At 40.0% G+C, this 16,022-nt stretch overlaps 1 protein-coding gene across 1 annotated transcript in view; it reads left to right on the top strand.

The window, feature by feature from the left end:
- Positions 1-16,022, top strand: part of LOC306962651 (transmembrane protein 266-like) — a 28,705-nt gene that overhangs the window by 11,213 nt on the left and 1,470 nt on the right. The window contains exons 4-10 of the mRNA XM_079555865.1: positions 6,327-6,481; positions 7,133-7,206; positions 9,411-9,467; positions 9,538-9,676; positions 11,741-11,856; positions 12,750-12,945; positions 15,911-15,973. Coding sequence (XP_079411991.1) covers positions 6,327-6,481; positions 7,133-7,206; positions 9,411-9,467; positions 9,538-9,676; positions 11,741-11,856; positions 12,750-12,945; positions 15,911-15,973 — 800 coding nt within the window. The remainder of the gene's footprint in view (positions 1-6,326; positions 6,482-7,132; positions 7,207-9,410; positions 9,468-9,537; positions 9,677-11,740; positions 11,857-12,749; positions 12,946-15,910; positions 15,974-16,022) is intronic.

Raw genomic sequence — 16,022 nt, forward strand, 5'->3', positions numbered from 1 at the left:
CCCCAGGGAAGCAACCAGGAGACATCCGAAACAGACCAACAGGCCACTTCAACTGGCTCCTTTCGATGTGAAGGAGCAGTGGCTCTACTCCGAGCTCCTCCCGGGAGATTGAGTTCCTCACCCTATCTCTGAGGGAGTGCCCAGCCACCCTGCAAAGGAAACTCATCACCGCTTGTGTCCTGTCAGTCATTACCCAGATCTCATGACCATAGGTGATGGTAGGAACATAGATTGACCAGAAAATTAAGAACTTTGCCCCCGAATCAACTCCCTCGTCACCACAACTGTCCAATGCAGCGACTGCATCACTGCCGCTGATGCTGCACCGATCCGTCCGTCGACGCCTAACCGACCACAAAACCACAATACTAATTTATCGTGAAGTTGTGTAGAGGAAAGAAGATAAAGTGCCATCTGAGATCTAACAGAATGAATGTCAAATAAACATAAAATTGAGCAACTTCTTAAAATGATTAATCGTTTAAACTTATGGTTCGTGATGGTTCATTTTTATTAATGGAGAAAAAGCTCTTGTTTATATAAGAATTGTTCCCTAACAGAATGTGCGTTGTCAAATCAATAATTTTTTTTTATCATAATAAGACAAAGTTATTCAAGTTATTCATTCAGTTATTTAATTAATTCAGTAATTTTAATGATGTGGATAGTTTATCATTAACTGCCTTAATTGATCAACTGTTTTACCAGTTTACCAGGCAACAATATCACCTTTAAGACTGTGTTGCCTTTTAGCGAGGAGCAAATGCAGGGGATTAATCAAAAGGAAAGACCTCTATGTCAAGCTGCCACCATGTGATGAAGCACCTCCTGTCAGCCATGTTTGCATATCCACGCCTGTAGCATTGTGAAGGTGGAGCTGACCTTAACGCTCTCTCTCATCCTGCACACTGCCTTGACTCCCCATGACAGCAGCACACAGTTACTCAGATACATATACTGTAAGACCATGCATGACCAGAGAGCCAGCACACAGAGCATTTAGGCGCTGGGAGAAAGCAGAAACAAGGCCAAACTCTGTCAGTGGTGGTGGTTATCTAATCCGTTGTAATCATGCTTCACTTCATATTCCCCTTTATACTGAGCTGTCACACCTCATTAGGAACAATAGTGCACTGCCATGATGCCCTTTGCACTAACTTTTCCATCTATTTACAATCCTTTAGTGTGTTATAGATCTCAAGGTGAAAAAATAAACTGAAAGATGGCACAATAACAAGAGTCTCTTTTCATTAATATCTGCTCGACTTTTGCACATTCCCCCAGGGTGCCAACATCTCAGGCCAGGTGCTTTTTTAGTTCCTGCTACCGCCCCCCAAACCACCTCCTTTGTAAGCAGGTTAGGTACGAATCATGACACCAGTCGCCACAGGACAGACAAGGCAGCCATATTAAACATCCATAGTACACACGTTGTGGCATTTCGTAGCTGCAATAGCATCTAATGGGCCTAATAATCGTGTGGTTGAACATGAACCCCCTTACCTGTCTTTTAGCAGTTTGTTTCCTCGTTAATGGCTTGCCACTTCAGAATACTTCACAATCTCTTTCAAAATGTTGTCCATAGTGCTTTCCTCGTGGCCTGCAGCCTTCTCTGACAGCTTCCATTGTTGTCATTGCGCCCTGTGGGTCCGCATCACGAAGACTCCTTTTCTGTAGTGGAAAACCACTGGAGCCACGCAGGGCAGACAAGATGGTACTCGTAGAAAAGGCCTATAACTGGCACAACAGTGTCCCTCATTCAACCCTTGTGGACATCTGCAGTAAAATCCATATTTTATTACAGGAGATGAAAGACGTGGGCGACTTTATGGGTGGTGGTTGTTTCAGGTAGCATCAGGGGGCAGCTGCACTGTTAGCTGTTTTGGCGCCATGGTAAGTGGAGTGTAGTTATTAATAGAGTTGGGGACATCCATCTTCCTGTCCGTGGATATGCTGGAAAGACTAAGGTGGCATAGGCTTGTGTTCAGCACTTTAATAGTTGCCCACTCTCTCTCCAGCCATCAGGCAGTTTTGTTTATTTGCTTAATTTTGGAGACTAGAGACTTCCTTGTGTCGAAATAGCTTGCATTTGCGAAGTATCCTGCTGGTTTCTAGAAAAAGACTCTCTTCAATAGCTTTGAAGAGAGTTGGTTTTATTTGTTAGTTTGTTGCTTTCACTGGGAACTGATCCAAAAAGGCTGTGTAAAAAAGTCACCAGGTGCTTTTCTGGAGTTGTTGAAAAATGCTACTGTGTAGAAGATCAATTTTATGCTATCTATATCCTCTATTAATATCAGCAAATCAGCAAAATAACAATAAAAACCCCTGAGGTCAAGGCACATGTGCATCTGTTTTGTGCTTTGACTTTGCGTTGTTTCAAGGTGAGTCCATGCCTGACCAGCAGCACCCTGAGCGATGAAGTGATGTCATCTACCCCCTACGAATGCGTGCATAGTTGCCAGACACGCAGCCAAAAGCATATGTTGTTGATCCGGCTGTTTCCAATAGAAGATGTGGGGTTGGACCCAAGACCAGATGGTTTATGAGGATTCGCTGTGGTGAGGGCCCCAGGTTCCAATAATGTGACCTGGCAAGTCAGCCGCTCATATTTTCTTTTCAAATGGGATTTTCATATGGGAGTGTTTGAAATCATGCTCACAGCAAATTATTTCCACCGCCCGATTTTAGGACGGTTCAATCAGAGCCGCTTATTTATAGTAAGACTTTTCAGTTTGGTGCGTCACCTGTTGATTTGACAGTAGATGTGGCTTTTTCTGTACTCGCTTTAGCATGGTGCGGTGGGATTTTGTATGCGTAATAAATGTAAAGTTTTATTCAAGGAGAACGGTGTTGGCACTGGAGTAGTATTGTACATTAGTGTATGATATTATTAGGTTAGATGGAAAACAAAGTAATACCAAAAGTCACTGGTTTTGTGAGTCCAGCATGTGCAGAGAGAACACACAGTTTTCCGTCTGTCGGAATAAACGTGGGCCTCTCTCTCTGTACTGCAGAGAAGTAGTTTATCAGATAGGACCATCAGATGCTGGAGTCTGACAGTCCCAGTATTTGGTGGCTCATTGGACATGCTGCTATCGATTACCACTGATTTAATCTGCCTCCCCTGTTTCCCTGGCCAGCACCACTCAATCTCAGCAGCAGCAGTTCATTCTGACAGCTATATCAACCCACAACACACAAGAATGCACTCGTGTATCATTTTGGAAACAGAAATTCGAGTTAGAAATTATCTTTAAAACCTTATCTGTCATTTCATATTATCATTGTTCAGAGTAGACACTTCATCCCCAATATATAGATGATAAACTGTTGATGTCAAAGATTACAAGATTTTGGGTGAATAGTAAAATTACTTTAAACTTTTCCAGTAGCCTAAGGTCTGGACCTTTCGACAGTTATGATAACTTTAATCTAAACACATTGTATCGACTGCGCAGTATGCCGAAGCTGAACATGCCTGACCAGTGTCTCTCACCTCTCGTTTTAAGTTTTCCGTGCTTTCCATCATCACATGTAGATTCTGAAGAAGTTTGCATTGTTTTTCAATGTGTGTATAATATCGAATTATAAGCTTCCAAGACTCATAGAAATGTTTTGTTGAAGCCAAAACAGAACAGAAGGAGGAGGAAATACATATAGTGTGCCCGGATTGTTTATGCAGTGCAGCCAAACGTGTCTCAAAGAAACACTAATTTACTTAGGATCATTAATTATAACTCCCTAGTAGATCAAAATGAGAAAAGTAATACTGTATGATAATTTTTGATTTGGATAGAGACCGCTAAGATAGTACTGTGAGTGAGGTTCACTTACATAGGTTGAAAGTGTAAAAATATGTGCAAAAATACATGCATAAGGCACTCATAAGCTATTGAATCACAATGTTAACGCCGGCACTGAGAGAATGAAGACATGACGTTCAGAGGAAGTAAAATCGTGCCAGCGTCTGTCTGGTCCTTGCCAGTGAACAGGGAGAGGGGAAAGGTATCAGACACAGCCAAATTTCCACTCCAGCTGGGGCACTGGTGAGAGCCATTGTCTCGCGCAGCGTCCACCACCACAACATGTAGTTGCTCGTCTGGAAGAACAAGGTGCGGAGATATATATAGGTAAAGATGAGAGTAATTTTGGCTCTAGAGAGAAATTAAATGACAAATTCAATATCACCCATTTTCGGTAATGTTACTTGGCGGAGATTTCTTCTTTGTGTTTTCTCTTTCCACTTTTCCACAGTAAAATATCTCTGATATGGTAAATGGTCTCAACTTATATAGCGCTTTTCCATTTACATTAGGCACTCAAAGCGCTTCACAGCAAGGATCCACTCACCCATTCATACTCTCATTCATACACCAATGTACGCAGACATTGGGGGCAATGTGGGTGAAGTGTCTTGCCCAAGGACACAACTACAATGTGCACTTTCAGGAGGTGGGATTCGAACCTTCCGATCATGAGACGACCCTCTCTACCATCTGTGCCACTGTCGCCCCATATGCTGATGTTGTATAGGTTTTACACCTCATGTCCCTCTGAGACAATCCATATATACGTGACCTTTGATAACCCCACCTATAACCCCCTTTTTCTAATATTTAAATTAGTAATATCGAGCCTGCATCGAGACATATATTATTGGTGTATACAGGATTTTTGTCAGAACTAACAAAAGCAGTAAGTTCTGTTTTGTCTTATAAGTAAATTTGAATTTCTACGGCAATTCAGCTAAATGGTTATATCTATGGCAGAGGTTCATCTTAGGGAATATACCAATGTAACATTCATTTATTTTGTTTACATGTAAAGCAATGTAATTGCAGCACAGTGCAGTTACAGGAACTAAACACCTGAAAATGCCTTGAGGCTTATAAGACCCCAGTTTACACATCTGTCAGTCAGTGTTCCTATTTCTGCACAAATGCCAATAGTGACACCTGTGCCTGTATCTAGTTACCCCTGATCTAGACAAATAGCCAGTTTGAGTTATTTTTTAGTTATTTTGTTTGTGTATCTTGGAAATGAAGTGCACAATGAAGCGTTGATTAATGGGCTGAGCTCCGTAAAAGGCACCGTTGTGATACCAAATCCATGTTTAGATGCCTGGTGGGTTCTGACACAGGGATACTATATAGATAGAAAGTTGCTAGGCAGCCACTGCACAAAAAAATCCTAAAGAGTACTGTTATTTTTTTCTCTCTCTCTTATGTAATTCCTGAACATTACTATTCTGATTTATGGCACTCTATAATTATTGACACGACATAGGTACCATTAAAATACCTAATGTTCAAGTGTATTTGTGTCACACGTCAGGTACACGTTTTAGTACAGTTTCCAAAAGAATTAACAGCACCAACCCCTTAGATGGGAATGATTTGTTGCTTTCCTTGTGTGGTAGAGCCTGGGTGAATCACGTTCTTCTAAATCTTCTACAGAGACTCAATTCAGCTCCATGTAAAAGGCCTTCATTTAGATTCCCTCCACCCGCTGCGCTAATGGTCAGAGGATCACAGGGCTTCACTGTCCTCTCTGTGTCGGACCACGTCCATCCCTCCGCTATGGCCCTCTGTGTGGACCCTTTCAATTAGACATCACCTGTCACATGCATGTACTCTACCGCCCTCTGTTGGACACATTGGGATGTTTTATTTTGCTCATGAAACGCATCATTGATGTGCCACTTGTGCCTCTCCCATTGTGCTTAGGGATGGGACGATAATGAAATTTGGGATCACGATTATCTTGGCCAAATTAATTGCGATTAACGATATTATCACGATATTTGCCTATGGTTTAAAAAGTCACTGAAACTGCAGAAATGATGGGTATTGGGCAATTATTAAATATTCCTCTTCATTGTCTGCTGTAAATGTCATATCAAGTGAGACATAAAATATTAAAAGGCACACTGTGTAACATTTTGGACTATACTGACTATACTATACTGATATACTGTACTCAATACAAAACATTTGGCTAATGAGCAGCTCGACACAGACAATGCTATTTATGCAGTGGGTATTCAAATGGATTTGGATGAGGAACTAACCTACGGAAATCTTAAATACTGCTGACTTTAGTCACATCTCCATGGATTAGGTACCCACTCCCGGATTTAGCTATTATCTTCTAGCACAATAATCAAAAAATGTGGCGATCAATTCATTCCTGCATTTTTTTATCGCGTTGACCAAAATTACTGTTTATCGTCTCATCCCTAATTGTACTCTACAGTTTAAAACTTTATGCCTGGCTTGTGTATGTGGGGAATGGGCTACATTTTGACTAACATGTTTCCCCCTTAGGTCAAACTGGTTGAAGCCGTGCTGTGGCCACCGTGTCGCTGTATGGCAGGTCTGTCTGCTGAGTGCTGGCTTCAACTGTGTCTTAGTGGCCTGTGTCATCCTGGTGGTGCTCTTTCTGTCTCTGGAGCTCCTCATAGACACCAAACTCCTACAATGTAAATATACTTCTTTATTTGCTGAGCAGACATATTCTTTTTTCAGTAGTACCGTACACTGTGAGGCTCCCATCACACCTGGGAAGCCCCATGTGCTGGATCGGCATCACTAAATGTTCTGTGTCATTCATAATGTCTCAAGGCTCTGTCAGAGTAATCCAGAGCAGAGGTGAAAGGCGAAGGCAGATTTATAACTGTACCATTCCAATGAAAGCATTTAGGATAATGTTACTGTTACTTTTAGATTTAACATTTAACAGCTTAGTTTGACCGGACAGTGACAAGACAAGCAACTGCGACAATATGCTTCAAGAGTACCAAATAAAACATCATGGAGAATAATTTTTAGATTTTAGATACATTTAATTTCCTACATTCATCTATTGCAGTCTTAGGGGCAGTGGTCTGTCAGGCTCTGTCATGGTGCTGATGGACACTGATGGAGAGTGGTGATAATAAAGCAGACTGTCAATAGTAGCAAGAGTGTGTCCCATCGATTACTGGCCTCTGTTCAGCCCAGATCACATACCTCTCACAGAGGAGTGGGCGATGTATATAAATCACAAACTTAACTGAGTAATTCTTGAATTAGGAATTTATGATTTATCAAAGTCAAGAAATGTTTAACTCTTTCTTTTATTCTGTTTGCAGTTTCCAATGCTTTTCAATTTGCCAGCATTATCCACTGGATTAGCCTTATTATTCTTTCACTCTTCTTTTCAGAGGTAATGCACGCTTTTATTTGTGCATACAACTTATTGTTTACTTATACTTTTGTTTTGACAAAACTCAATATTACTTGTATATGTATTAAAAATATGGAATGAATGAGGTTTTTCATCACAAAGAAGAGATTACTTTTTTATTTTCTTTGAATATCTAGAATATCACACATAGTTCAGTGCTTTTAAAGCTATTGTTTCTTTTTACTAGCACTGAATCAAAACGTTTCATAGCTCACACATCGTAAAACCGTCTACAACTGAAAACAAAAAACCTGGTAGTATCTCCTTCAGAATAAACCTGTTACTCTGCACACTCACACATTGTTTTTAAGCTGTAGGTAGTTTTCATTGACATCACCTGGAGGCAGGAACCATAGTGAGGTACTGCAAACATGAGAGCTCCATAACTGCTCGCAGATTTGTTTTTAGATGCTTGACAACAACATGGAACAAAGTGCAGACTTTATGGGAATACAAGGCTCTGTTCCTTTGTTTTTTCAGCCTAAAAGCTTGTGAATTTAAAGGAATAGGCCACCGTTTTTACATACTGAGATATGTTCTTACCTTAGCTTAGACGAGTTTATTTGTACCTGTCTGATCTTCACTCGTGCCTTCTATCACGTAAACACAGCACAGACGGCGTTAGCATTTAGCCTCTCCCTCTCTCCTCTATAGCTCCAAACGAGGTCAAGATAGAAGCTACCAAGCTCTTCCACGTTTTCCCTATTTAAATATGGTGACGTGAAGTGTCACACTACAAAAGCATAATTACACAAAATAAAACAATGTAGATTTTCTAAGCGGATAAAAGGGGGAATTATATTGTAAGGCGTAATAATACCAGGAGTTGTTCGAAATTTGCACAGTAATATCTTCACTTTACTGTGCGGACGGCCTATTCCTTTATTCTTTAACAAATCACTGGTAGCTGTATCTGATAAGACTATTTAAAAACACAACCCAGGCTTTGAACTTGAGGCAATGGTGCTTCATACAGTGCAGGAACATTAGCTTGCTAGCCTTCCAAGCAAGCGTTAGCACGGCGTGTTTTGACCTCCAGGGATGTCTCATGAACACTATCAATAGCATCAGCATGAGCAATGAATCTGGCATTTGCTATAATACTGTGGTTCTCAAACTCTTCATAAAACATTTGACCATCAATTCCACCGAGCCAGGACCAAATCAGGACTAAATTGGACTAAATGATGTCTAAACTGGGTCACGTCTTAAGCAGAAAACACCAAACTCACACATACGCATTACTAAATCATAATTGGAACTGTCTCTAATTAAAATGTCTGAAATTGCAGATGAGCCCGAGCACCACCTGAAGGCGCTCAAGTGCCACAGTTTGAGAACCACTGCTTTGATATTACTATGAGAGGATTCATCTGAAACAGCAACACATGCACCTGATGTTAACCAGTTACAAAACAGGATGCAACATGTGGGCGGATGCAGTGCTCCGTCTCCCTTGACTCTGTTGAGTCTAACATTAGCTGTTGTGATGGAGCAGCAGAAACCGCTCGTACATATCACATCATGACAACAATAGGGGCAATAGAGTTTATATTGCAGCACAGCAAAGGGTCACTACTGTCAACACAATCACCTAAGAATAGACTTTGTTCTGTTTTGCTTTAGGAGATGAAGGATGCTGAATAAAACAAAATCAGGGAAGGACTATATTACGAATGACGGAGTACTACCCTTGTAATGTTGCCATCCTTTTCTAATAAAAATCACTTTAAAAAAAGAAGATGAAGGATGAAAACGGCTCATGCAACATCCAGAAGTCCGCTACCGACTAACATAATTCCTTTATTGTCTTATTTACTATTTTTTCTAAAACATACACTATATTCATACATTCTCAGTAATGTATAGCTCGTGCCACAGTTTCAAAATTAGATGACATCTCTTGAAAGTAATAGTTTAATCGTGATAGTAATTGAAGCCACATGTCTTTGAAATTAGTGGACACAGAAACAGATGTAGCCTACAAACAAAAAGTACAACAGAAAATTAATGTAGTTGTCATGCATGTATAAGGTACTTGTATGGTCCAAGTCTACTGGCACTTAACTACAAAAGGTTCTGCAAATATGTTCCAAAATATCTATGTGTTATTTTGGGTCTGCAGTGAAAACTCATCTGTGTTGTTAAATAAAACGGTGTGTTTTTCTGTCTCTCTTTCCTAGACTGTCTTCAGGATTGTAGTACTGGGCATATGGGACTACATTGAGAACAAAGTAGAGGTAGGTACACCATGTTATCTTGCCTTAAGGATCTCCTGCTGCTGATCCTTAACATGCTCATCTGCCCCAGGTCTTTGATGGTGCGGTCATTGTACTCTCCCTGGCTCCTATGGTGGCCTCCACAGTGGCCAATGGTCCCAGCAGCCCCTGGGACGCCATCAGCCTCATCATCACCCTGCGCATATGGAGAGTCAAGAGGATCATTGATGGTAACGTATCCAAAAGGATTTTAACAATTACTTGAATCTACAGTATGTCCCAAAGCTGGACAAAATACTTACTCTTCTAAAGTGTAATTTATTGACAATCCCTCAATTACATCTGCTCTGTTATTCACACTTTCATTGATCAGCTGGTTAATTATATGCAGAGGCAATTACGAATACAGTAGTGGTTATCCTTTATTTTATGGAGACTGCTTTGATACATGTTGGGAGGCACACTGTACATTAAATCATTTATAATTAGGTTTATTTAACTTAGAGATTAACTTCAGAGTATTATGTTTACTTCACAACAGGTGAGTAAAACATCCGGGGAGGTGTATAGTAGCCATTTAAGGAAAAAAGAAAAATCCTAAAAAAAAAAAGAAAAACATCCATTCAAATGCATGAATATAACATAGCGTGTGAATGGGAGAGGTAGAAGCCAAGGAGGCTTATAACAACACCACTCCCAGGGAAACAATTAAATAAGAAACACAAAGTAAATTTAAGCCATGCCAAGTCTCTACATAGTCAAAATACCAAGTCAAATACAAAGTATCAAACATACTCATACAATCAATCAGTATTTGCACTGTAGTCAGTGAAAATACTCAGCCATTAATGTATGTTTTAGTTTGTTTTCATACATGAATAATGTGGTGGATGAATCCAGAAGATGGATATGTCTGTTCCATACTTTAACTCCATGCTATCTAATTGTATATTTAATCTTCATTCGAGTATCGCCTGCTTAACTACTGCTACTACTGTTACACATGTTTTTCTGATTAGAGCATCCAACATGTATTCTGAAAAAGGTTGCTGATTTGTTGTTAGGTGTTACTGTAAAGTGTACATATTCATGAATGTATTTATATGACATTTTAGAAAGCTGTTATTTCTCACCACTGTAAAGAAATAAGAAATCAGTACTGGGTTTTGTATAGAATTGTGTGACTAACTAAACATAGCCGACTAATTGTCTATTAGGAATACTAATGACTCTTAATCTATTCAGGAACACAATACAGCTTCCCCATTGATTTTCTCTGTGCAAGACTTTAACAAGAGCATTTCCTAAGAGGAGTGTACCTCTTAACATGCGCTGGCATGAACTCCTGATTTTCTCTGCCTTCACCTCAAACTGCTAGCTTATATATTTGTGAGTGATTGAGTTTCCTTGTTAGGCAGGCAGCTACACACCTCGGAGGGAAAGAAAAGAAATCACTCTTCAACCAATATTGTACAGCTGAGGGACTGGCTCAGTGATTGTTGCAGAGAGATTGAGTCTCCTGCAGGATTAGCTTGACATACGAAGTGGCAATGTTTGTGTCGGTGCAGAGAGGGCAGGAATACAAAGGAGTGGACTATAATTTAAACACCAAATGAAAGTGTGTGTAATTATTACGGGTCTTTAGACCTGTGTTCATGTTGTCATGTCTTATTTATTTAGTTTTTGTCTTTTGACAAAAATGTTGTTTAGTCGATGACTGTATATAAAGTCATGATATTTTTAATCCTATAGCACAGCTTCATGGACCCTCTTCAACATGTGCAAGCACTAGATTTGTTCCTTGGGCTTGATTGGGGACACAAGATCACCATTATATCATTAGAACATTCTTTTTTTTTTTTATCTTACTTAGGTTCCAAATTCCATGTTATGATGAGCCACTACAAAAATACAGTTGACATGTTTGTTTACATGTATCAAAGTTTTGCTTTTTGTTTTTTGTTTTAACAACAGCTTAGTTGCTCTTGTTGCATAGCTACATACAGTAACTTGGATTGTTCCACAATGTAGAGTGTCATTTTAGATAGAAGACATCAAGAATGCATATTTTGTTTCACACACATTTGAAAAAAGTGTGTAATAAACGCTTTTTGAACACTTGTTCAAATCATCTTCACATATAAAATATCTGATGTTCTAAAATAAACACTCCCTTTAATCATCTTCACAAATAAAGCCATGCAGGTTATTGATACATTAAACGCTTGTGTGTTTTGCTTCAAGGGACATAAGTTGATCGTTCTTGTGTGTTTTGTATCTTTCTGTCTTGTCAGCGTTTGTGCTGCAAGTAAAAGTTGAGATGGAGCTGGAGATCCAACAGTGTGAGAAAACTAAAGCCGTGAGAGAGGAGCAGCTGGAGCGGCTCACTCAGATCTGCCAGGAACAGGCCGTGAGTACAGCCCTCATTACCTTGGTATGTATGTGGGTATTTGTGGAGAATCCCAGAGTGTATTGTTTATTACACAGCTGTTGACTTTTGCCCTGAATACTCTGTCTGCATCACTGGTTTGGGCGCAACCTGTAAAATAAACATGATTCTGTTTTCTGCCAGAAGAGGGCAGCAACTCATCACTAAAGCTCAACTACGCTCTTTTTACTCTCGCTTAATAAAATATTATTTTGTATGTACTAATTGCTGAAGGGTCAATTTTGCTGACAAAGTGGACTAAAAAAAGAACCAAGACTTTGGCTTAAATACTGTGTCCAGTAGTCCAATATTATTCAAGTAAATGCCAATGGTAAAGGGTCTCATTCATTGTATATATGGTATAAGGTTCATGAAGCAGTGTAATATGATTATCAGGTACATAAAATATGGGTCACACTTTATTTTACACTACCATGATACATTGTACCTGTATTAAATTTAGTACAGTGTATTCTGCTATGTAATAACTATGTTGTACATACACATCAGAATAATACGTATTTGTAGTTTGGAGGTGCATAATGTACCATAATAAGACCCTTAAGGTTAACGTTAGAGTTAGGTTCTTATGTCGTATATTACATTATGTATAACCCAGGTACAAGTTATTACACATTACATTGTACTACATTTGGGAGGTAACATGTATCAAGAGAAGTGTTAATAAAGTTCAACCCAAGAAATACATAAAATAAATTAAAGTACAATCAATTGATTTGATCAAATCCTAATAAAAACTAAATTGAATCTTAAGATTGCCATTGGGTTGGAGTGTGATATTTAATAATGTATGTACTGCTTGATTGATTTAAAGGTAATCTATAAACACGTGTCTCAAAACTCTTCTGTTATAGTTTGAGATCAGGCAGCTGAGAGCACATCTGGCCCAGCAGGACTTGGATCTTGCTGCTGAGCGAGAAGCAGCCATGCAGATCCACCACGTCTGGGGCAAACAAGGGAGAAACTTTAAGGTTGTTGAAGGCATGACTCCTGGGGAGTCTGATGATGAAGGCAGCCATCGAAACCCGAGGGAACCCCATGCCACAACAGGTAGTTTTTGAACATTGACATACCTGTCATAATTTCTACTAGTTTTTTATTACTACTACATAGTGGCTGAAAGGTTAGTGCTCCTGCCTCACAGCAAGAAGGGGTTCAAATCCTGGATTTTTGTCTGGATGCGCCGGTTTTCCCATTACCCCAAAAAACATGTACAATAGGTTAGTCCTCCAGCCAGGTGATTCTGACCATCTGCCTGGCACCACATCGGGAGAAGGGTTACCGTACTGTGGTCGCCCACTGCTCCTTATGGGCTGCCCCAGCGGCATCGCGGGATGGGTCAAATGCTGAGGAAACATTTGCCCACGGGGACAATAAAGTACACCAACACATGCAATTATGTAGGAAAGGTTGAAATAACTCAAAATATGCTTCATATTCCAAATTCTTCAAAATTGCCACCCTTTATTCTTGGGATTTTCCTGAAGAGCTTCATAAATGGTTTTCATCAATCCTGTGATATGAAAACTATTTCTGGTGATTAAATCGTGAAGCCCTTTAAGAAAATGTCAAAACATGTGCAACAGTCATCAACATAATTCCATATGTCTTAGTGAGAATCTACACTGTAAATGGTCTTGACATAAAAGAAAAAACAAAACACCTTTTGATGGGTACTGTAAGTGGTGAAAAAGAGACAAATACATCTTTTGCCTGAGATAACAATGAGGAAAAATGTGGAGGGAGGGGCAGCATAAGACATGTACATATTTTGTGATACAAAAATCATAATGGTAAACATGGGGTGGACTGAATGCCAAAGTGGTTTTGAGTTAATCTGCAGAAGTCGGCCTGGAGCAAGTTGGAGGCCAGGCTCTTAGCCCTCATGCTCACACACAGCAGCCTTCTGACCACAGGTGCTCTGGGATCAATACAAGGGCAGAAAGCTTTTAGGCCCTGGTGAGTCCTGGGGCAAACAAGCATGTTCTGCAACACCACATCCCCACATCAAGCCCCTGCCCTGGTCCTTCTGTCTCCTGCTGCCCCCCTTAGGTGAGTTTGGCCAAGTTGGGCTGCTCAGGCTATTTCAGGTACAGAGTGCTCTGTGCATTGGGCCTTGTAAAAGGGAAGAAGGCCCCTGTCAACATCTGTTCCCCTTCACCTGCAAACCACAATAGGACAGAAAGAGGCGCCATGGTCACAATATTACCCCAAGGGCATGGTGGAAAATCTGGCTTTCCGAAACAAATGGGGCTTTTTTCAGAAACATGGGCTTTGGGATGCACGTTTAGAACCACTCACATTGGTTTGAAGTGACCCTTTTGCCCATTTCCCACTGGGAGCAAATTTGTTTACTGAGAAGAAGCATCATTTGTCACCTTGTCAAAACTTGTGAACTGTATCTAATCATTGGTCAAAACAACCTTTGCTCGAAAGGTTTTGATTTAGATTCAAGATTAAATACTCTTTTGCAGAACCTTTAAAGTCTGTTTAAAATATTTGTTTGTTTTGTTGCTCAATGAGTTGTCAATTTGTCGTCAATGAATAGTACTTTCCTGACTCCATTATGCACTCAAAAGCAGGCACTTACAACATCCATACACATATGAATCAGTGTTAATTTTGACAACATATTTTAATTTAGTTTTAGTCTTAGTCTTTTGACGAAAATGTAATTTGATTTTAGTCTAGTTTTAGTCAAAAAATATCTTCAATTTTAGTCTAGTTTTAGTCGACTAAAATTGTAAGTAAATTTAGTCGACTAAATTTAAGACGAATTTAGTCGACTTTGCATTGATAATATTCATTATAATCATATTTAATCTTGTTCCTCTGCTTCATGGAGCTGCTTCACATGAACAAGCTCAGAGCTGATCCTTTGGCAGAGAATTTACATGATATGAGGCTCTTGCAGGCTGTCAATAGAAGTTTGGATGATTTTAGTCTCTCCCTTTAATTTTTATTTAGTCTTATTTTAGTCGACTAAAATGAAACACTTTTAATTGATAGTTTTAGTCCAATTTTAGTCGTTAAAAATATCTCTTTGACTAAAATTAAGACTAAATATTTTAGTCGACGAAATTAACACTGATATGAATAGGCAGAGACTGATAATTGGGATATGCCTTGCTCAAGAGCACACCAGTATGCACAGGTGACAGTGGGATCTGAATGCTAACTAGTGGGCGAACTGCGATCTCTCTACCAACCGAGCACTGCTGCCCAATTTTTATGTCATGCAGATGTGGGACCATAGTTAACAGGGTTCAAAAAATAGCTTTGAACCAAAGAGTCCCCTCCATGTCACCTCTCCTTTAGCACAGACGACATCCCAGAGAGAAGCAGAAGCTTTTATGCAGACCGGACAGCCCATTCTTTTTGCTTAAGACTCATGTGTTATTAATTGTGGAGTGATTGTCTCAGTCTTGTTTTAGTGAGTGCAATGCTTCCTCTCCAGGGGTGGCCCAGGGATTAATATTTTAGACTGAAAAATAAATGAAATTACCCATCAGAGTCTGCCTCCCCAGGGACAGAGGCTAGCACTCAGGGTACTCTGGGTTCGCACTCAGCCAGTGGACAGTGAGCTCAAGACCAATCAAGCGCACACATGAGCACAGCAGAACACAGCGTGCAGCGCACACTCTGAGGTCTGCTTATCTGGAGGGATTACTGCCCAAACAAAGAACTGCCACTCTCTCTCTCGTTCTTGCACCCGCATTTTCCTGTTCCGTGAAACCCACCCCACCCGCTGCTGTCCCAGTTTACTCGTGGTGCACTAGGCTGCGGCTAATGTGGCGCGCTTCCTGCTATTTACTTATAAAGCACCTGTGGCCCGAGGCAGGAATCAACTACGTCAATATTATGTTGTAACACATGATATTTTTCCAATTGGTCTCACTTGTGCTGTTAACACTGACATGGAGCGCAGTATCAACAGAGCGAAGGCTAATACGGTTGTCATGCACTGTTTTTCTTACAAAGCAGTTACATTTTGCTTCCGTTTTATTTTCCTCAGACCCAGTTGTACGTGATGACATGAACAACTATATCAGCCAATACTACAGTGAAGCCAGCAGTGGTAAGTAAAACTGTAGATCAGGTGTATCAATTATGTGAAATAAGGCATA

The sequence above is a fragment of the Gobius niger genome (genome assembly GCF_951799975.1).
Source record: "Gobius niger genome assembly, chromosome: 4".
NCBI lineage: Eukaryota > Metazoa > Chordata > Actinopteri > Gobiiformes > Gobiidae > Gobius > Gobius niger.